Below are 22673 nucleotides of genomic sequence, written 5' to 3' on the forward strand. Positions count from 1 at the left end.
AAGGTGCTGTGAAAGAGTATTATTTCAGTGTAAAAAATAATCGTGTTCATCTCTACACCACATAAGGAAAAGGAGAAAGATGAGCGGAAGAAAACAGAGGTCAAGTAGGCATGTCTTGACCAGTGTGGCTTGAAGTGTAACAAGCATCACTAAGCAAGTCTTATCATAGTTTATTACTTTGACAGCAGCATTGTTTATTCCTACTACTTCATGCATGCCAATACCCAAATTAAGCACAAGACAATTTTAATTACAATTATAGTTAGGGTAACCATATAATGGATCCTCCAAACTCGGACAACTCTCAACATTAAAGAGGGCACTATTAAGGTTTACACCAGAACAACTGGTGTGAATTAGAACCGTCCTGAAAAAACTAAAACAAACGGTTATCCTCATTACTATTCATCTACATAGAATCATACTGAGGCTTTCATCAACAAATATGTATTACACATCTGTAATATGGTACACAATAGAGTTGAATTTGGCATTAGGGATGGTTGGATTCTAAAATTAGCAAGTAAGACAGAAATCAAATTTTGATCAAAATGATTCTTAGGTACCTCTTAGGGCTAAAACATTTTTTTGGAAGTGAATGTAACATTTCCATATATATTCAACAACGACAGGTTCTCCTCCACACTAAAAACCCATCATTCCTTCTCCTTCTTCATTGTGTAGCAGGCTTTGCATTTAGGGGCCCAGGTATATTACAGTTTCACATTGTTAAATTTACTGTATACAGTGAACTATAATCACTGTGCAGATACTTACATGATGAGAACTCACAGAGCTAAATCTGATAGAAGGAAAGCAGACCAACATCTCCCTTCTACACTCTCTTTGGGCACATGCGCACATGTTCCAGGGCCACTTGTCAGGATGCTAAGTCCAGATGCATAAGGGATTTTGCTTCAGTGGAAACTAGAAGGACTGTGCTTACTGCAAGTTCCAGAGACCAACATCCCCATTTCCCATGAAATGGCATAAATTTACAGAAATGGATTTAGATCAAGAAAAGTCCTTCATTTGGGCTGATTCTCCCTAGCATTTTGTAGAACAATGATAAATCCTCATGATATACTTAAAATGTGAACTACAAGCCTGCAAGGGAGGTATTGTCTTAGGAGGTATTTATCACTATGTGTCTGCTAGTACTTTGTAAAGGGCATGGAATGGCAGCAACACAGAAAAATCGTCAGAAAATGAAGTACATTTACAAAGAAAATCCTTATGCAAAAATAAATATGGTGTTTTAAGGTTTAGTGATATTTTTCAATGCCTGGGGTAAGGGAAAATATTATGGTACTTTTAACTAGCACAAACTTAATTGGTGAAAACAAAAAGTTTCTTTAAAAAATTAATGTTAATCGAAATTTAGATGTGTTGAATTTTTCAGTAATCATCACAACGGTTTCACAGCCTGTTGCATATTGGAAGCATTGTTAATCCAAGACCTTAGATGTTTTCCTTATAAGTCTTTATGTGCACATAACTTGAAAACAACAAATGACAGCTCTAATTTGATATGAAAACTAGGGGAGTGATTCCCCTAATTATAACAGCCGGATAGGGAGAAATGCTGCTGGCATGGAAACGAACGAACTTCTAAAGTGGAAATTACAAAGATACATGTAAAGGTGAATGAGGAGCTTTAATATATCCAAAAACTAATTACAACTTTGGGGCTGTGGTGAAGGTCGCAATATAGAGACAGGGAAACAAAGAAATCACATTGGAGGCATGTGGAGAGACAGAAAAGAAATCAAGGATGAGATAGAAAGAGAAGATGGTTATGTAAAAGAGTAACTTGGGAAGGAATCTGAGGCTCATAAACAAATGTTATAAGTAAAGAAAGAATGGCTTCAGAGCCATTAATGAGGTACAAGTAACATATGGGTGTTTAAAAAAAAAATGTCTCCTTGTTTTGGGATGTGGTGGGAGGAGGGGCAATAGAGCAGAAAGGCTTCACAAGTTAGGTTGGCGGGCAGCGTTGAATTCCGGGCCCAGGAGTTGTGACTGTCCCTCACAGGGGTCGGGGCTGGTGGCAGTGGTCAGTGTGTAGGAGTAATAGCAGATAGTCAACATTATCTGTTCAAAGGGCCAACAATCTGGTCAGCACGCAACTAAGTGCATATTTCCAGCATTTCCCCATACTCCACTGTGCAGCTCACTTGAAATCCTGTGGACAGCAACTTTATCTAATAGGAGTTGTATCTAATTTATTTGCCAAGTATACGCAATTCATTAGGAATGCTATCATGATACCTAAGACAGAAGAGGTTAAAAAAATATACTAAAAATGAACTCATGGTCCCAGAAAAACAACATAAAACTATATAATCTGAAGTAGTGCTTCTCTCTCCTGTGAATATTGTGATTGTTTTGAACATTTATCAGCATCTGAAGAATCACTAAAGAAGAATATAAAAGTAGAAGATTGCACAAAGATTAAATGTATGACAAGCAACCCCATGAAGGGTCTTAGCAGGAAAGAAAATGGAAATGGACTGAAATATTACTGGGGGTCCTTCCCATCCCCTTTAAACTTGTAGGGAGTTGAGCTGAATCTTAAGTAGGTGATTTTCCCCTTCAATTTTTTTCAGTATTATTTATAAAGAAAACAATATTCCATTCAGCTTGGCAATCTGGATATCCAGAAATTTCCCTGATTGTTACATATCATTAAATAGAATGAAAATAATTAAATACTCCTTCATTATGACAGAATTACAAATATTAAATGGAAAACATATTGAAATCAACCTTATTGTTAAATATGGATGAAATACTTTTATCATAATACACACATATCAGCAACTTCAATATTAGTATTTTCCTTGCAACATTATTTCTCTCATGCAAATATGAATAGAAATATGATTAACTTTTTAATAAATGATCACTGTTAGGAAGACCTATTAAATAAGTTATATTTTCTAAATCACCAGTGGAATAAAAATACACATATTTATCCAGTAAAATATGTTAGTCTTCTCCAAGTGAGGTGATGAAATGACCTCCTTAAGGCTGTCACACAGGACACACATTATCACAAGTTGAAATAAAAGTTTTATTAAAATAATTATCAAAATAAAGTTGTATTCTCTTTTTAAAATCTTAAAAACTGTACATTGAATATATTTAATTAGTTTTCAAGTGAATAAATTTAAAAGCAGTAACAAGGAATCTTAGAATCATTCATAAAGTTTATAGTTTTATCATACATTTATTTATATTATATTGACATTTTACGTAGTTTCAGGACATAAGATGACAGGGACATGTTATTTTAATACTGTCTACTTTCATGGGACTTTTTCTAGGTCATTTCAGTGACAGAGCAAAAGCAATTTGACATTAACTGAAAGACAGTAATAATAATTCTAGGCATGAGATGAAACCCTGAGGTCTACGAATGAAATGAATTGAGTTTTAAATCTTAAAAAAAAAAAAAAAAAGATTTTGATCCCAAAGCTCCAGACTTTCTTTCCTATGGGTTTGTTGCTTTAATAATTGGAGTATGAGGTTTAAAAGGCTATTTCATTTCTCTTCAAAACTCATTAGACATTATGAAACATAGAAAACCTTTGCATTTGTGATCTTTTACAAAGACCCAAATTGTGTGAACGCTATCTTTTTTTTTTAATTGGGGAATTGGGAGAGGGGAACAGCGCTGGGGAATCAGGAGAAGGGGAACAGACAAGTTGCTGTCCTTTTTTTGTCCTGTCATTCTAGTTGTGGAGGACGTTGCTTCACTTTCCCATGATGGTATTGTGATCATTGCGCTCTTCCCGGGTGAGGCAGATGGGTCAATGGCCTTTGGACGGCCACTCATGGCGGCTCTTGGCAGCTCACGCCAGCTGCCGGCCACACACGGTAGCTTATGACAGCCCACTGTAGCCCCACTGCAGCCTACACCGTCGCAGGTGAGTCATGGCAGCCCAGCTCCATGTCAAGCTGTTGTTCACCATCTTAGCTGTACAGGGCAGTGTCACTGGCCCTCATATGGGATCCGAACCGGGGCCCTGCTGCTCAGAGCTGGCATCCCAAGCCAGCTCTTAACCAATGCGCCACTCGGCCGGCCCTGTGAACACTACTTTTGAAGAATCATGTATTTGAATGTAATCTTTCTCTATTTGAGATTATAACAGGTATGTATATGCACTCATGGATCGTTGTAAATGCCTATGCAGGTATTATAATTTTAGTCTTCCTACAATTCTGAAGACGGATTCTGGACAGATAAGCAGAGAAGATGAATAGCATCCACTCATTTTCTGCTAACCCATGTTTCATCACTGGGATCTCTGCAGCAGAATTGCCTCAGAGAGAAGGCTGCTCCTGGCTCTGTGCCCACCAGGCCAACTGTACAGCTGGGGAAATTCGGATTTGTTCTTAATGTGTATGTGATAGGCATGGCAATGTTTGGTGACCTGCTGTAATTAATTCCCATAATTCTATTAGAACATAATCACACTATCTGAAGATTAAAGAAAACATAATTGAGCATTTCATTTATTGCTTGGAAAGCCTTTCAAATGTCATCATCATGTTATAAAAAAGTCATTCAGGTTTCTCAAGGTCACCCAGAGGGCCCAAATGCTTAAATTAGTACCTGTGGCACTGCCAGCTTTCATTTAGCCTTCTGAGGTGGGTATTTTTTCCTCCCATTATACCTGGCCACCTATCAATCCCACTCTGTAGTCCATCTAAGAAATTAATTATACAAGGCATTTGTCTTTGAAAAATTAAAAATAACTGAAGTTATAAATTATATATATATAGTTCCTATACAATAAAATGATGGATTTTATTTCCACAGTACTTCACAAATGGGTATGCAGAAAAATCCCTAAATGATGATTAAGAGAAAAATACCTACATGTACATACCAGAATATTAATTTCTATCTGTGCCCTTTTCATTGCATGAGAAAGAGTATGTCTTAACAGTTTAAGAGTATAGAATATACAGAAATACACACACCACACAGTGCCCGCAGTACAATAATTCTACTTTTCCTCAGTGGTAACACACCCATGTGCTTTTCATCTACTCTTTCAGGTTACTGAATGACCCTTAACAAACTCACTTGGAAGGGGAATTAACCAAAATGATTCATTAGTACATTAAAAATGACTGAGGTTTTGCATTACCTACATCTGTACAACTTGGACATTATGCTTTTCACTTTTATCTTGCTGTCCTCACCATCTGCCGCAAATGTGAAATCACATCAAGTGACCAATAGTGCAATTTACCACTTTTTTTTCAGAGTAAAAAGTTATTTCAAAGCACCAAATGATTCTAGAACACTATTATCAATAGACAATAGAATTAGGTATCAAACAAAATGGTTAAGGTGATTTTAACATGCCATTGGATCAATTAGTGCATGCTAATTTGCCAGATATGCAGTGTTTTAGCACACCCTTGGGCAAGTCTCTTGTTAAAAATGATTAAAATATTGGGTAATTGAAATTAGGTGCTATAATATGCCACATTCCATTGTTTTCCCTAGTTATACAAGGAACATAGTGTCTAATGAAGTTGTTATTCATAAAAAAAGTAAATAACATGATATTTTGGTCATGGTAGTTAATGGTTTGAGTCTGAGGAATTTCTAATTTATCCCAAAGCCTGATCATGAAGAAAAAAATAAAACCAGGATTGGCTTTTGTGGCTCAGAGAACCAAGGTATGACTGAACACCTTGTGCTTTTAAATAATTACATATTGCTGATATGGTTTCTTTTCCTTTTTTTGTTACTGTTATTGTATGAATTATGCACAAAAATGAATAGAAACTTGTCTACATTCAGAGTCCTACAAGGTATTATTTATTTTGTTTTCTCTTTTTTAGATAAACATAGTAAAATTATTGCCCAAAGCAATTCTTCTGTCTACCTATTTCAATGTGCAAGTCCACTCATGTAATGCAATTTTAAATTAAATAAAGGCTCACTGCTATTTCTCCTGGGTATATGTTTGGCTTTGCTAAGTCAATAAAACAGCCTTTCATAGGACTCCAACTGTATTAGGAAAATAGCTAACTCACTTAAGGCACCTGTGGAACAATTTCTTAACAGTTTTCTCCTTTATTTTAATATATTTCACATTAGAATTTATTTCTCCTTGAACATTAAGAGAATGTCCCTTAACTCTAGGTAAGAGTTGTCTAGAGAACTTTGTAAAGTTTAAATATTGATTTTTCTGTTATTAATATTGCTAAAAATATAGCAATAAAACAATGTAGAAATTAAGCATACTAAACACCATTAAATGTTAAGTAGGGATGTCTGATTTGCAAATTCTTAATACAAAAACAATTATGTATTGCATCTATTGATAACATTCATTTATGGCTATAGAATAGAAAGCAAATGTCATATTTAATTAATAATGTAGTAAGCACCATGACGTCTTCCACAGTGACATATAGTAGCTATTAAATGTTGCTTTAATGTTAAATCTGATTTCTCATTAGGATTTATGTAGTTTATTGCAATTTTTTTCATGATGTGAAAAAATGAAAACAGATGACTCATTCTTAAATATTGTTTCTGTATTGTTCAGGACTCAATCTTTTGGGTAGTCTTTATAATTCCTTATATATAAAAATTTCTTTCATCATCTACCATCTATAACCACCTCCAGATTTTAAAAAATTTAAACATGTTGATCAAATCTAAATTTTGTTATATTTACAGTATTTTACAGTGTTTTCAACCTAGGGAAAATCAGGACAAAATTGCAATGATATTTGTTTTTCTTTGATATTAAAGGAAATATAAACCCAAAGTGTTTCATGTCATTTCATGAACATATAGAAATAATACAGCCCTTATCTCGAATTATCACTATTCTTGCACTTGCTTTAAAGTGTTAAAGTTTAAGTGGTAGCAATATGTATTGGAAATCAAATTTTATTTTTTTGCCCTAAGATTCTTTTTTAAGGTGAAGATATTACCTCTCACCTCATTAATGCAAATAGGAAACATTAGAAGGCAGACATTGCATGTCAGGGTTCTGTCTCTGTAGGTTTCTCATGCTCTTTCCAGAAAAAATAATAATAATGGGTAAATAACTGCTTTTTGCTATTCTAACTTGAGAGATAAACAAACAAATCTTCTTTGCTGATGTTTAATGTTTTTTAGTGGGAAAATAAAGATAAGTGACCTGCATAATAAATATCATGGACAGGAGGACACTCAAGGAATAAATTAATAAAACTTGCTAAAATTAATTCCATCTGAATAATCAATCAAGAATTTCAGACTAAATACTTCCTACATATCCATCACTATTGAAAAAGTGATAGGAAATGTACAAATATAATCATGGAATTATAGCTCCTGAGAAAATATAGGAGCCTTAGAATTCATCTAGCCAAGATGCATTCCCAACGATTTCCTTCTATGTATTGGACTTTAGGGAATTTGGGTTTGTTTATTCATTTTTAAATCAGTAATTTTTCATGTATCTTCGAAGTCCCAGCACATTTCAATGTGCAAGTCCACTCATGTAATGCAATTTTAAATTAAATAAAGGCTCACTGCTATTTCTCCTGGGTATATGTTTGGCTTTGCTAATTCAATAAAACAGCCTTTCATAGGACTCACAATAGCTGTCGTTGAAAGGTGTACAGTAATGTTTATTGAATGAATAAGTGAGTTCATTAATATATGCATCCATACCAAGTACTTGACTCATTCATTAGCCTATATTTAAGTGCTGAGGAATTACATGGAGTAAAAATGGTCTTCCACATATTTCGTGTAAACTCTTTTGCTATCAGATACATGTGTTTAAGTTTTTGCTAGGTAGACATAACGGGCTTTGGTATAATTTAAGAAATCTGTATAATGCAGGATCTATAAGGAAGGGATCAACCCACTCTTTATATAGGACCCAGAAAAGAAGTTAAAATGTGGGCTAAGCACCAGGGTCCCGCTGATCACCTAGGGAAGGAGAAGGAAGCCTCCTCTGTTTCAGAAATGGGACTTGTGTGGGAAGACCATGCTTAGAGGAAAAAAAAAAATTATCTCCGAGAAAATGGAGTTAAAAATAAACAATGTATTAAATATAGATCTATTTATTTCATTAGTAATTTAAAAAATAATCTAAAAAGCATTCACTTCTGAAGCAACCCAGATCTGTTGTCATTGGAAACCTGCTCTGACAAGATGTCCCTGTCCTGAATCGCTCTCTTCAATTCAGTAGGTGTCTGGGCGCCTCGGGCTGTCTCAGGCTGATTTTTCCCCTGAGCTTTACGTGATGAAAACCACCTCTTTTTTTTCAGGATTGCAAACTAGCCATTATTGGTTTGGAATTCAACATCTTACTTTGTTTCTATATTTTCTTACTTCATTTTCTCAAGTGTCAGCAAAATTCCTCTTTCCCTATATTATCCTGATGCTCAAGGACACGTTTCTTGTCCTATTCTTTCTCAATTGAGCAGAGTTATGATCACAGTCAGGACTTTTCTCCATGCACTTCCTCCAAGGCCATCTCACTTGGGCAATGGGAAAGGTGAACACTACTTATGGTCGCGTCATTCCACTTACTTCAAGGGGCTTGAACTGGACCATGAATCTGTGAACATCATCATCATCATCATCATCATCATCATCATCATCATCATCATCAACAACAATGGTAAATATAAAATCATGTAATCTCAAAGTCATGGTTCATGGGACAGTAATATAGACCTGTGCTTATCAAGGTGTGTTCCTTTAGGCATCTGCACTAGAAATGCCTGGGATACATATTCAAAACTCTGATTCTTGAGGCATGTAAAACTCACTGCATTGTAATCTTTTAGGTTAATGTTCTGGGATCTTGTATATATTGAGGACTGTGAACCACTATGAGAGTATCTGAAAGTCTTCTATTTCATTCCCATATTATTAGCATCATTTTTTATAAAGGCACAAGTTATAAATTTAACTCAAGTAGTTCTCTATATCCAGTGTCCAAAATTGCCTCTATTGATTATATATACTTCATAATCAAGTAAAATATATTAGAAAGCTTTTTCAAGACATCATGTTATTTAACAAAGTTTTTTCTAATATTGAACTTTACCTATGCAGATGTTGTGGACCTCATTTCTTCACTTTTGGCTCAGATTAAGGTGGAAAAGGAAAATAATCACCATCTATCCTCACAGAACAATTCTTTATCTGCACACTATTCTTAAGACAGCTCATAGACTTGTTTCTTCCAGGGTAATTGAGCTTTGTCATCATCCATTCATCATTCAGTGGGATTATAACCCACTTGGATATGCTGTGTCCAACACTGAGTGCAGACCTTCCTTCATTCAGGTCTGCTCCTTCTGGGTTTTGTTTTCTCAATGAAAATCATCACAGCTCACCAGGTTCTAAGTTAGTCACACCAGAATGAGCCTTGATTCTGCAACCTCCCATACTCAGAAAACCATGGATGTCTTTCCATGACTCTTCAAAAACTACTTTCAAATATCTGTCATCCTTTCCAGCCCCTTCCCTGAGGGGTTGCCAACAGCACTGTCTCTGGGCCCAGACACAAAGTTAACATGTGTACAAAGGCATCTTGTGTTCCTTTCTAAATTTAAGGAGTAGCTGTCATTGCAGCCAAACTGTAGACTGTAGACTGTAGAGTGCCTGTCTCACATAAAGATGGTCAGATTACACACACACACACACACACACACACACACACACACACTTATGCTGTCCAAACAGATGTTTTTAGTTTGTAAGCCCTATTTAGTTTGCTCTTCTTTATGCAGTCATTGTTTTTTTCTTTTATTCTTCCATTTCCATATGTTCCTGCCCCTGGCAACCACTTTCCAAGTCTCTGCTTCTATGCATTTTACTTGTTTAGATTCCATAGGCAAGATCATGTAATTGGGTTTTTGTTGTAGTTGTTGTTGTTGTTTTTCTTTATGTGTCTGGCTTATTTGACTGAATATAATGTCCTCTAGCTTTATCCGTGTTGTAGCAAATAGCAGAATCACCTTCTTTTTTAAGGTTGAATAACATTCCATTATACATACTCAGCATCTCTCATCTGTACTATTGATGGCAAAGGTTTTCACACTGCCACTGGTTTCTTTTCACTCATTCTTACTGTCACAGGTATACTCCTTTGGAAGTTAAATATGGCCTTATTGTTTCCTTGCTTAGAGAATAACAGTAATCCAGTGTAGCTACAATTCCAAAAGAAGAGGTTAAAAGACACAAGCGAAAGTGGTCATAGATCTAAGAAAGAAAAAGTATTTTCAGTGTGGCTGGAAATTCCAGACTGGGCTTTGGGAGGGATGATTTTGTTTCCCCGCCTCAGAATGGGCGGCCAGAGCCGGGGTTCAGATGGATTCCAGTAATGTGATGGGTGAGCAGGAGACATGGCCTCCCTCTCCCCTCTCTTTATGACGTTTCTTCCCCATGTCCTTCCCTTTACTGTCTTCTCCTCCCTTCCTCTCTTTTTCTTTCTTTTTCCTTCCCTTCCCCTAATGCTGCCTAACGGAGCTTCCTACTGCTGATTTATTATCTTCTTTTCACTTATCTTCTCTCTCTTCTTCCTCCTAAGTTTTCAGTTTCTTTTCCACCTCAACCCCAATTCCTTCGTTCATACTCCATAAAATGGTCCTAGAACTTGGGTAGCCTACAAAAGTACATTCACTTCTTTTTGTTGCCTATTATCAACCAAACTGTAGAAAAAACAGGATGTTTCATGGTTTTATTTTGTCCAAAAGTCTACTAAAAGTTAATTATACATAGTCTACAATTTGCATATGTTTTTCAATTCCATTTTCTTTCTGGTAAGTGACTCTAAGTAGAATGGCAGCATTCTTGTCTTTGTCATAATCAATTATATTCTGTGCATCAGTGTTCAGTGTTGTAGGAATTACATGAATACTAGAGGGAAATTAACTGAAGTACCATACTTGCTTCTTTATTACTATAAATTACCTTAACCAAAATATGAAAAACAGATAATAGCCATTTTCAACCTGGGAGACATATCCAACTGAGTTGTAATGTGGGAGAAACCACAGGAAAACTTAATGAATAAAAGAAATATTTTTTAAGCATAGCAAATAAAGCTTTAAAATATGTGTAAATTTTAAAACTATTATTTGACATTTATAAAAAGAAATAAAAACACTTTGACCAGAAGTATAATCATGTGAATAAATGTGTATATATGAAAGCACAATGCATAATTCCAATGAAACACACACACACACACACACACACACATACACACACAGAGGGTGGCAAAAATATATATACACATTTTAAGAAAGGAAAACTGTATTAAAATTGTAATATTCAATGTATACCAATAACAAAAGATGAATACAAGTCACGTTTGACTTCTGCATTTACAAGAGGTGCTCACAGTGGTTACCATCAGCCTCCAGACACTTCTGATTACAGCAAACTACTGCTTGAGCAACACTGACCAAAGCGTCCACTGGTATACCTTTTTTTGGTTCCTCCAAGGGCCAAGTATATCTATTCAAAAGGTGTTATACATTATTGTGCAGGAAAACATGCATATATAGTCATAGATTCTTAGAATAACAGAGACATTGATAATCACCTCAAATTTAATACATTTTTAAGGTAAAAAAACTGATCCATTCAGTGAAATGAAGAATGAATGATGAAGGATGAAAGAATTTCCATTCTGAAAGGAGCACCTCTGTGTATCCAGAGGAACTTAGAATCTGCTTGGTTAGAGTTGTGCTTCCCTCTTCCCTGGGGTCACATCACAGAACAAAAGCATAAGCAGTCCTCAGATACTACTGAGGCCCTTGGTTCTCCTACAATGAATACTAATGACCAGTTATGGTCACTGTAGCTCAGATTATTTGATTAATCCCATGCAATGCCTGGTACCTAAAGGGGGAAAAAAAAAGGCACTGGGAGGCATGGATAGGATGTGCCTACTACACTGCAGTGTCCTGAGGGTGGATGTACACAGATGTTATTCAGAGACAGGACAGGTGTCAGGGATGGGGGAAGAACTCACACAATACTCCATGAGCATAGAAATACAGGTGAGTGAGTACATATGCCTTTGTATGAGTAACTCTAGGGAAGAGTAGGAGAAGTTTGAGGGAAATTAGGTACCACACTGTAAAAAATAACGCAGTTCTATTCTTATGCCCCAAACTTAAACAATGAACACAAGAGCAAATAACAAGAGGACAATAACATTGCTGCATCCTGTTTTGCTAGAGTTATGAATTCTACAGGAAGATGTACAGTTCATGATAAAATGAGTCAATTAGCTCTGAGGCTTTGCTGTTTGGGAGGCCTTAGAAAATCGAGCTGGGAAAGCAACAGAAATTAAGACATGTGAGTAAGAGATGCCTGTTGGGATAGGGGAGGGAAGGTGGAACCACGTTTGTAAAAGAGGATAATGAAAATACTTCTGAAGGATCTGACTGTAATATCAGAAAACTATCTCATATAGAGCAGGTAACTTTGAGATCCTTGAAATGCTTTTTGAGTAATACGTAACCCGTATCTTTTTTTTTTCCTAATTAAAGAACATTTCATCACTATGCACACACTCATTGTGTATTGTTAGGTGGGTGAGTTGATGTCAACATACACAAGTGACAGTATCCAGGTGTCTCAGGGTTGGTGCATTAGTAAAGGATGAAGAACTGCTTCAAATTTCTGTAAACATCAACTTAGTGTAATATGAAGTTAGGAAAACCAAATATTTTATTTTACTCAGTGTGGGTTTTCGTGCCTGAGTAGTCTGTTTACCCACTGTCTCCAACTCTACTCTTACCACTTGATCTAAAGCTACTATCATCTCCCCCACCAGCCATTGTAACAATGCTTGTTGTGTGGTTGTTGATTATTGGGCTTTACAATCACCCACCAGTGGGCAGGTGGGGAAGTAGAGGGACCCTTGTTAAACCATAAATTCCTGGGCCTCCCATGAGACCTAGTGAATTTAAATATCTAGAGGTTGAATCAAGGAATCTGCATTTTTCTTCTCTTTTCAGGTGATTCTTATGAGCTGTAATATTTACAAAGTACAGCAGTTCATTTTCTTGATTCATTTTTAAAATCTGCATGAAAAGGGATTGTCTTTCTCTCCATTTGTATCACTTGGTTAAGAGACTCAGATGAAATATTAACTTCAGAAGAACACCAAGACTTACTGTCTCCCCGGAGGCCTGCATCTAGGTAATAGAAACATTTACAGCACCATTTGGAAACTAATATTCTCATAAATGTCAGCCTGTGATAAGACAGCAATAATTAATCTTTATACTTTTTATGTACATTTCTTATCTCATCATTCAGAAAGATCAATCATACTAAAACCAGAATTTTAAATCCCAATATTAACTTAAAGCACCCAAAGAAATCCTTTAATTTTATAGATGAGAACACTGAGAGAAAGAGGGGTTGGGACATGATAACACAGGTATTGGCTGTCAGATCCAAGATCCAGTTCGGATTAAAGCCCAGGGCTTTCCTCATTGCATCATCAGTCTCTTTTCCTTCCCTCCATCCCTCCTCCTCTTTCTTTTCTTATATCAGAAATGTATTATGACTTCAACTATTCTTTATCTCAGGCCAAATGATGAATGATACTTTTGTTTCTTTCCACATTTTTTTCAGTGTTCAGAATTTACATGGAGGATTTTTAGTCTTTCAAAGTCATAGGTGGTTTGGAAGAGAAATAACAAAATGTGACAGTTCCTCACAGCACTGTAAATAGTTTATAGTTGGTCAAAATACATTTAACATCATTTAAAACTAATCCTTTAACAAAAGTACAATATTTCCTTGTCGATTTCTGCTCTGCAACCTTGCAGCCTACATTGTGCCATCAAGCAAACTGTTTATATCTGACATTAAATCTCTCGAGATACATCTTTAAGTAACACATTACAATTATTATGAGCACAAAAGAAATGACTATTGGCATACTGAAGAAAAGATTCCATGGGGAACAAGCAGCTTCAGCATTGGAAATATGATTATTTACACCTTAGTCAAGATAATTTTTTTGTCTCCCTGAAGTGGAATTATCTGACAAATTGAATATCTTTATTTGGATGACAAGGGAATGTGAGAGTTACTTCCTGAAATACAAACAGAGGAATAGATACTTCGAGTTAAATTCCTAGTGTGATTTTTATTTAACACAACTTACTTTGAATAATATGAGTATTTTATTGCCTCCATTTAAAAATCTATGGAGTCTCAATAACATTGGTTCCATATTAGACACTAGTTTACACTGCACAGACATCAAGTTGATCATTTTAAAGTGGGTATAAGCTGAAAACAGATTCCTTCACTTTCCAGACTAAAATGTTTATTAACTTTTTCTTTAGACCTGAGCTTCACTGGAGTTCTTCTCTTAAAAAATGTACTCACCTTAGTTCAAAACCTCACAGTTGGGCTAGCTATGGCTGGATTTTAAACTTTAAAGCTCAAAGGTTATAGGTAATACATTTTAAGAATATGAAATACCCAGTATTTAATATAAACTTTTCCTGAATAAATATAATTTCCTACAATTTTTGTTATTCGAGAATCTCCAAAAAAATAGATTGTTTCAAACTATACATCTTAATAATTAAAAGTAGATTTTTCCTAGGTAACAATGCCCTGGAGGTTTTCATTACTTCATCATGTGTTTATAAGTTGTTATTAGAACAGGTGCTAGACCGTGTTATAAAAAATGTCTGGCACATGGAAGCAATACTTTATAGTAAAAACAGTTAAAAATGTAAGCTATGAGAGTCAGACTAATAATGCTCAAATCCTGTCTTCTTTATTTCCTACTTGTGTGACTTTGCACAGATTCTTAAGCTCTCTGTACATTAGTATCATCATTTTAACAGTATTTGCTCAATAGGTTGCTGGAAGGATTAAATGAGCTAACCTATAAAGTGCTTAGAACAGTGCTAAGCAGAGTGTACTGTATAAATATAGTCATTATCATTCTATAAGTAGAGCTATTATTATATAGTATAATAATTGTTATATTGTGTTGTGCTATATTATTAATTTAGTAGGCTCTCAATAACTAATTGTGGAATAAATGACCAAATGTGAAAAGACATTCTTTTCACTGAAATATTTAAAGTTCAAATTTTAATATATTGAAATAGCAGAACACTTTATGGAGTATTAGTAAAGACTGGAAATTGCATTTGATTTTTATTTAAGTCCTCTTCTAAGAAGACGGCTGAGGATTCTGAGTCTGGCCTAGGCAAATAGAGAGCTTCCTACCAGAAAAAAGAATCAGAGATGGGAAGGCGAGAAAACCAAGATCTGCAAATCAGAGAATGAATCCACCAAAATGGAGGCCCAGAAGCCAAGTAACTGGAGAATCAGGGGAGTGAGAGCAGAAAACAGCATGTCAGGTAATATGCCTGAGGTTGTTACTAGGACAAAGCCTGCGGCAGGTGCTATTGCCCACAGATCTGATTCCTGTGTGAGGAGGCCATATTTAAGATGCCAAGGTCTGGACAGGGCAATTATCGCCTTCTTCACTTCTCTGCCTGCCTCACTGCTTACATTGCACTGAACATTACCAACCCTTATATTTTAAGCTAACACACATACTCAAGATGATATATCGTATCTTTAAAAAAATGGCATATATGGGCAATCTCATCACAAAAAACTATAAAACATCTCTCTCAAGCAAAAAATGTAAAGCAAACTTTTAAATATTTCCTGACATCAACATATATACCAGAACCCAACTATGTGATAAATATCACCAACAGAAACCAAGGACTGGAGGCTATAGCAGATATTGCATCTAATAATTTTTAGGCAACTCAAAGATTATTTGGGGGAAAAGAAACACAAATAACAGGATAAATGTCAAATCAATAAAATTGATTTGTATCTGAAATAAGGCATCTTTAAAAAATGATCTTTTTTATCCAAATAGGACTTTTCCTCAAGGGGAGGATAGGGAATTCTAGCTTGATCTTGCTCCAAATATGTTAAATATTCATTTTATGTAACAGAATGCAATTTACATAATGTGGGGCCCAGGTCTGTGTGCAGGAAGAGCCTTCAGGGAACTCAGAAGAAAGTTCCAAAATAACAAGAGCACTTTCCAGCTCATTACGAAGGGAATCCACACTCACATTTTATTTTCTTTGACAGGATTTCCCAGATTTATTGAAGAAAATGTAACAAATTTCATGGGAGTCCCCAGAGAATGTTTCTGCTTAAGTTTTGCATGTGTGTGCATGTGCGTATGTGTGTGTGTGTGTGTATGTAATGTATTTATGTTTATACGTAGTTCTCTTGACAAGGATATTTAACAAAAACAGAGTTTTAAAGAATGTATGAAAATGACAGGCAGACCCAAATAAGAACATTTTTCTTTGAGGCACCATGACTTTAACCTATCAATTTTTGCTCAAATGATAGTAGAAAGAAGTACTTTCATTTAAGTCTCTATTGCTGGGAACTATGGCAGAAATCATTCTAACTGCCTTATAATTATGAGTACAGCACATCTGAATGTGAATTGTTTGTAAACAGTAAATATTCCAGAAGAGGTTACATGGCTGGAAAAGTGCTCAACTTCTAATATATGTTAACACAAAACAGAGAGACTTGCTTAAAATTAAATGCAATACATATTTGATATTACATGTTTTTTCATAAAATAATTACAAAATCTGAATTCTTATTTTTAAAAGAACTACTCTCTTTTAAATTTTCTCTGTTTTAGAATTCATACTAATATTGTTTCTTTTTATAAAATAATCTTTTACCAGACACTCTGTCAAACAAGTGTATTTCTCAATAGAAATAAACAAGCTTATATTAATGTCAACTCTCAAAATTGTTGAATTTTCTATGAACTGGGTCATTTTAAAAAATATGCAAATGCACAATTTGAAAAGGTAATATGACTCTTCTGCATGATATGCTGATACTAACAAACATGAATGAAAATGGATAAATAGCTCCTACAACATTGTAGTAAAGATCAAATACTAAAGAAAGATCGTCAGGGTCAATAAACAGAGAACTTCATTGTTTCTGTTGTTGCTGCTATTGTTATTTTGCAAACACTGAATGAAGGGCCAATATCTTTGGCACATTACTTACTGATGGGTAGAGGTAACCTTCTCCATTCATGGCTATGTACAACCCTGTCTTCACTCCCTGGATGGCAACAACCCGCAGTCCCACTGGTATGAGGTTGAACAGTGCTGTGAAGATAAACATGGTGTCACAAACGGGCAGAAAGAAGCCAAGTACTGCTATCACTTCTCTCTCTCACTCTCTCTTTCCTTTTGTTTAAGAAACATCATCTTTGTTATGACCTCCTGAGAAGTTCCAATTAATTAACTTTTATTTCTCTTTATACTTAAAGAAGTTTCTGCCATGAGTAAAATTAGCACTTGATCTTAAGTTTGTAGCTCTTCTTAGCAGTCTGCATATAGCATTCGAAAGAGCTAGTGGGATAATGACCAGAATCAAGCCTGTAATCACGCTTCTAGTGTCACCATCTCTGACACCACTTGATATCAGAAGCAATCAGCTGTGAAGATTCTCGAAGAGCAGAATTTCAAACGTCAAAGTTGACTGTTTATTCTGGTCTTTCATGCAGAAGGTGTCCTTTATCATTGCAATGTAGGATAGGCCAGAGTTAAAAAGGTAATTCCAAAGCTAAATTACTCTTGCTGAACCAACATGATATGCCAGCAGAGCCCAGAAAAGATGTGCACCTGCTAATGTGCTAAATTTAGAAAGAACTAATCAAACTGAATGCAATGCAAATTTTAGAGACACAATTTCCTTTATTAATATTTCATAAAACTATGAGTGGAAACTAAAATAAAAGAGGGAAAAGTGCTCAATTTTACCCATGTAAGAAATAAAAACTCATTTATATTTTCAAGTTTGTTTCTTCCCTTATTGAAAAAGAAAGCTTTTTTAAATGTATTTTTCACACAGTGCGAATAGCAATGTTATAATTGATTTTTTTTAAAAAAACTTTTAACATCCCTTTAACACATTTACATGCCAGTGTCACGTTTTGATTGTCTAGTGAGTATTCTAGCATCATTCTTAGTAATAACTGCTTGATTATTTGGGAGACTTTATTAGATGTACATTTATAAGAGAACTGTTAATTATCCACAGTGAGGTAATTAATCCACTCTCATTCAAATTCTTTTTAATTCACATCTAACTCTAAGCAATAGGACCAGGCCAGAACAAGCAATACAGCACTAAAATGTTGAAGTAAATATATAAATACAATATCTTAGATTTAGGATGTCAACTATATTCCACAAAAGACAAATAATTTGAAAAATGTGGGTAATTTTGATTTCAGCCTATGGTCTACTCAGTACATAACTAAAAACGGACTTTATAAATTATGCCTTAATTTTCAGGCACACATTCCCTTTGACTAGGGTGGAGAAAATTACATGCCCTCTTCTAATTATTACATGTTACCGATCCCAAGATCAGAAGATGTCTGTGCTACACGTGATGACAGGAAAATGTCAGGCAATAGCCATAGATAATTGTCCCTAGAAGAATATGCAGGGGCATATGGTTAGGCAGATACTAGCTTTCTCAATGCAAACAAACACTGACTCTCTTCTGTAGGATTCTAGGGGCTTACAATATCACTGTGGAGGAATAAGGCTCATGCCTGCTTTTTTCCATTATTTAATATTAAACATGATGGGAGCAGGGTACTCTGAGGAAGTTTATCATTGTAATTCTCAGTATTCCTTCTTCATGAAAAAAGGCCTTTGGCCATTTTCACTCTGTCTAGAACACCTGAGCTGTCCCATCTCCCTTCTATTTTGAAAGGATGGGCACCATAGGATAATTCCTGATTTATGTGAAAAAGTTTTTTGGGGAAAACATACTTGTATGCCTGTCCATGCAAACTATCCTAACCTAACCTATCTAAACCTAATTATTCTAACCTTTATACCCTCCTAGCGGTATCTGTAGGCTCCACATATTTGGTAAAGGCCAGAAGATATAATTCTAGAAGGTAAGTGCATCATGAACTTACCAAAATAATGGGGTATGGAAAAAATAAAAATTATAGAAAATAGTCTAAAAGGAATATACTAAAAGATAATAGACTGTTTTGTTCTTTCCCCAGGATTTTGTTTGGGGCCTCAATTATAAATATGTCATTCTCATTTACAGAATGATAATAGACTGTTAAATCCATATAATCACCGTAATGTGGAAGATCATTTAGAGCTGACCATGACGGATCCATGGTGCTAATTAAAACCACAGACCCCCACATTAATCGAGACATCGTTGTATTTTTTCATTATTTTTGTATTTTACATAATTATAAAGCTATGTCACAAAGCTTAAGGGAGAAAGAACAGTGAAGATGTTCATGCTATTTTGTTTATTTTGTGGAAAACTCTAGTTCTCCATATAATTGTGATCTTCTACCCTGGCAGCACTTTATAACTAGTTGTATTCATACAATAGGATGGCCACACCCAATCTATGTCAATTAAATCAGAATCTCAGGGAATGGGTTTAGGGCACAAGAAATTTTTTTTTTGAAAGCTCCTCAAATGACCCTAAAGTATAGCCAAGGTGAGAAGCACCATCCTAAGGCCTGTGGGGTGATGGTCACTAAGAGTTACTGGCAATTTTTATACATTAAGGCACCAGGCTGGGAATTTCTAAGGTGAGAAGGGTTGGTTTGAGTGAGGTTTAAACACTGCTTGAGCTAATAGCATATTGATATTTCTATAGTCCGTTCTGCTTGCAGTATCTATTAAGTATAGAATCTGGAACAATGGAATTTAACAACACAGAAAAAAACCAATGGCAACCCCAAAAGCAAACCAGGGGAAAGAAAACTATTCAGTAAGCAATACCATATTTCATGGTCATGCTGATGTTCAGTAGACAGAAGGGAAGCTCTAAGTATTTTAAAGCAGCGCACCGCTGAAAATGAGTGGTCATGAAGTAACCCAGGTATTCACTTCATTTTGTGGAAGACCTTTCCAGGGCCCATAGAAGCTAAGGATAAATAGTCAAGTTGATACAGTATCCCCTCCTTTAGGACCAATTGTCCACCATCAACCATTTTCTTGCCATTTTTCCTACCAGATATTTCTACATCTCAGGCTGGAAACCCTGGGAGGACATTAGCATCAGGTTCCCCTGCCTGCTGGCATGTCTCTTCTTAATTCATCTAACAATTTTGACAAATGCAGCTTAACCAGGTGGTTCTGACTTTACTGAGTTATAAATAATCTCCTATTTAGTAGTGGGATATGTGTTGAGCTCAAATCACAGAGATTGGAAGATTAAGGTCAGTTTTATCATTTGGTAACTTTTTGGTGGCATCAGGGCAAATTTTAGGTTGTTTCTCCTTATTTCTTGTACTTATGGATGAGTCATCCTTGTTTTGTGTTCAGAGAATTATCAAAAACTGAAGCACATTTGTGAATTATTACATCACACCCTTCCTTCCTCAAACAAAAGGGCAGTGCTCTAATTAGGACCTGTTATGTCAGCATCTCTAATGCTCGTCTGCACTTTTTAAGAATACTTCTCAGGGCTATCAATTTCTGAAGAATCATAAGAGCACCACAGTAAACAACAGAAAGGAAAATAGCTTAAAATTCATCACTGAAAATTGTGTTTTTCAATTAAAAAGGTGACAGTACACAAAAGTAGAGTTAATCAGTAATTCCCATTGCTTTTATAAAGCTGCTATAACTCTGCCAAGTTTTATTAAATTTTATAGTTGTACAATGTTCATAGCCTTTTGAGGCATGAACCTTTATCTCACCCTGTTTTATTCTGTTCTGCTATGTCTTTGCAAATGTTGAAATGGTAACAAAACTAACCTAACCAGCTTAGAGCACACATAAAATGCAATGTAACGTCTAATAAAATAAGCTGTGGACCAGGTCTTCGCACAGGAATTTAAGTCCCTCTAGCGTGGGCACTATGATTGGTTCCATTTGCTTTTACACAGGGGCTCCTGCTCCTGCTTGGTCCTCAGAACTATTCCTCGCCAGCATTTCAGGGGTTTAGAGAGGATAGCGACAGTTACCCAGAGATTCTTGTTCCCTCTACTACAGTTACACAGTAGGAGGAAAGAAGCCCCGTAGATTTAGAGAACAGAATGTTGAGTATCTTTCAGTATCTCAGTTTTCCAGTTTAGTGGTTCATATTATGCAGATGACCAGATACAACGATATGTGTATGCACATAATGTCTACATATGCACTTTTACAATTTAGTAAATATTGTGCCACTTATTCAACCCTGAAGCAATACACCTTGAAAAGACAATATCAACTTGACCATTCTGAACTTGATATTAACACTCATCATTAAAAATAACCAACTTGTTTGGCATTGTAACAACCGAAGAAAAAGGTAGGAAAAATCTCATAAAAACTCTATTTGAAGATAATTACTTTTCCATGAAGTCAAATTAAGCAGCATTTTCATACAGCTATAGTTTATTTCCTTTTATAAAATCTTTTGTCATGATAAATGACATCAGCCTCTGTCTGATAAATCAGAGTGTCATAGCTCTTATAGTGATCAGAGTTATAGAAAACTAGTTCTCATGCTCCACTAGACTCTGGCCAAAGGAAATCAGAGAACATTGAAGACATCAGGACTTAACGAATTTCTAAAGTTCATGACCCCCACAACTGTAAAACATAAGAAAAAGAGAACGCCTTTTCTCAAAGAATGGGTAAGGAGTTAAAGATAGGGAAAAGAAAAAAAAAAAAAAAGCACATACACATATACGTATTAGCTTGAACCAGAAGAACTTGACATCTTTTATAGGTCAAAGATGGTCAACTACAGATAATTTTAAAATGTTCAACCTAATATCAAAATCCCAACAGATAAACAATAACATTGGTCTTATCATAAAAAGGCCTCCTCTTTCTTCCCTGTGTCTGAATTGCTTCACCTTCTCTTTTCTTAAATCAAAAGAGGAAATAAAGCAAAAATAAACCAATGAACAAATAACATAGGGCAAGGTTCAAAGTACAAAAGGACAATATAATAGACACAAGACAAAAAGATTAGAACTTGTAAAGGAGGAAATACAGATAAACAAAAAAAAAATTTAAAGTTGAAAGAAAAATAAAAAGTGAAGCAATGTCCAAGTTTAAAAAACAAACACAATGGCTGGAAAAATATTGATATTTCACATAGCAACACCAAATGCAAAAATAGTCTATTTCATTTCATTAGCCACCCTCAGAATCAGTGTTACTGAAAATTTGATTACTACAATTTAAAACAGGAAACGTCTATAATTTGGTTATATACATTCAAATCCTCCCTTCTTTTCATGGAATGAAGTTCTATACATGAAGAAAAAATGATAAATGAATGAAAAGATTCATGTCCATTCCTGATCCACTGGCAATATATGATTAAATATTTCTAATACAATTAGGTTTTGCTTTTCACAAACTCTTCCAAGCTGTAGAAAATGTGTCTATTTTAAAACTGATATGCTAAATTAAAAGGAATCAGATGCCAGCATTAAAAAAAAAATAGGAAAGGAAAACATAGACAATTGAATAAGGAGGGGCACCAGAACGAAAATACAAAGGAAAGCTATATATATATATATAAAGCTATATAT

General features: G+C 35.2%; 1 protein-coding gene across 2 annotated transcripts in view; it reads right to left on the reverse strand.

The window, feature by feature from the left end:
• Positions 1 to 22673, reverse strand: part of FGF14 (fibroblast growth factor 14) — a 212637-nt gene that overhangs the window by 142560 nt on the left and 47404 nt on the right. For both annotated transcript variants that reach the window (XM_019625116.1, XM_019625118.1), the window contains exon 3: positions 17135 to 17238. In XM_019625116.1, the coding sequence (XP_019480661.1) occupies positions 17135 to 17238 (104 nt within the window). The remainder of the gene's footprint in view (positions 1 to 17134; positions 17239 to 22673) is intronic.

Source organism: Hipposideros armiger, unplaced genomic scaffold (genome assembly GCF_001890085.2).
Source record: "Hipposideros armiger isolate ML-2016 unplaced genomic scaffold, ASM189008v1 scaffold_615, whole genome shotgun sequence".
Lineage (NCBI taxonomy): Eukaryota > Metazoa > Chordata > Mammalia > Chiroptera > Hipposideridae > Hipposideros > Hipposideros armiger.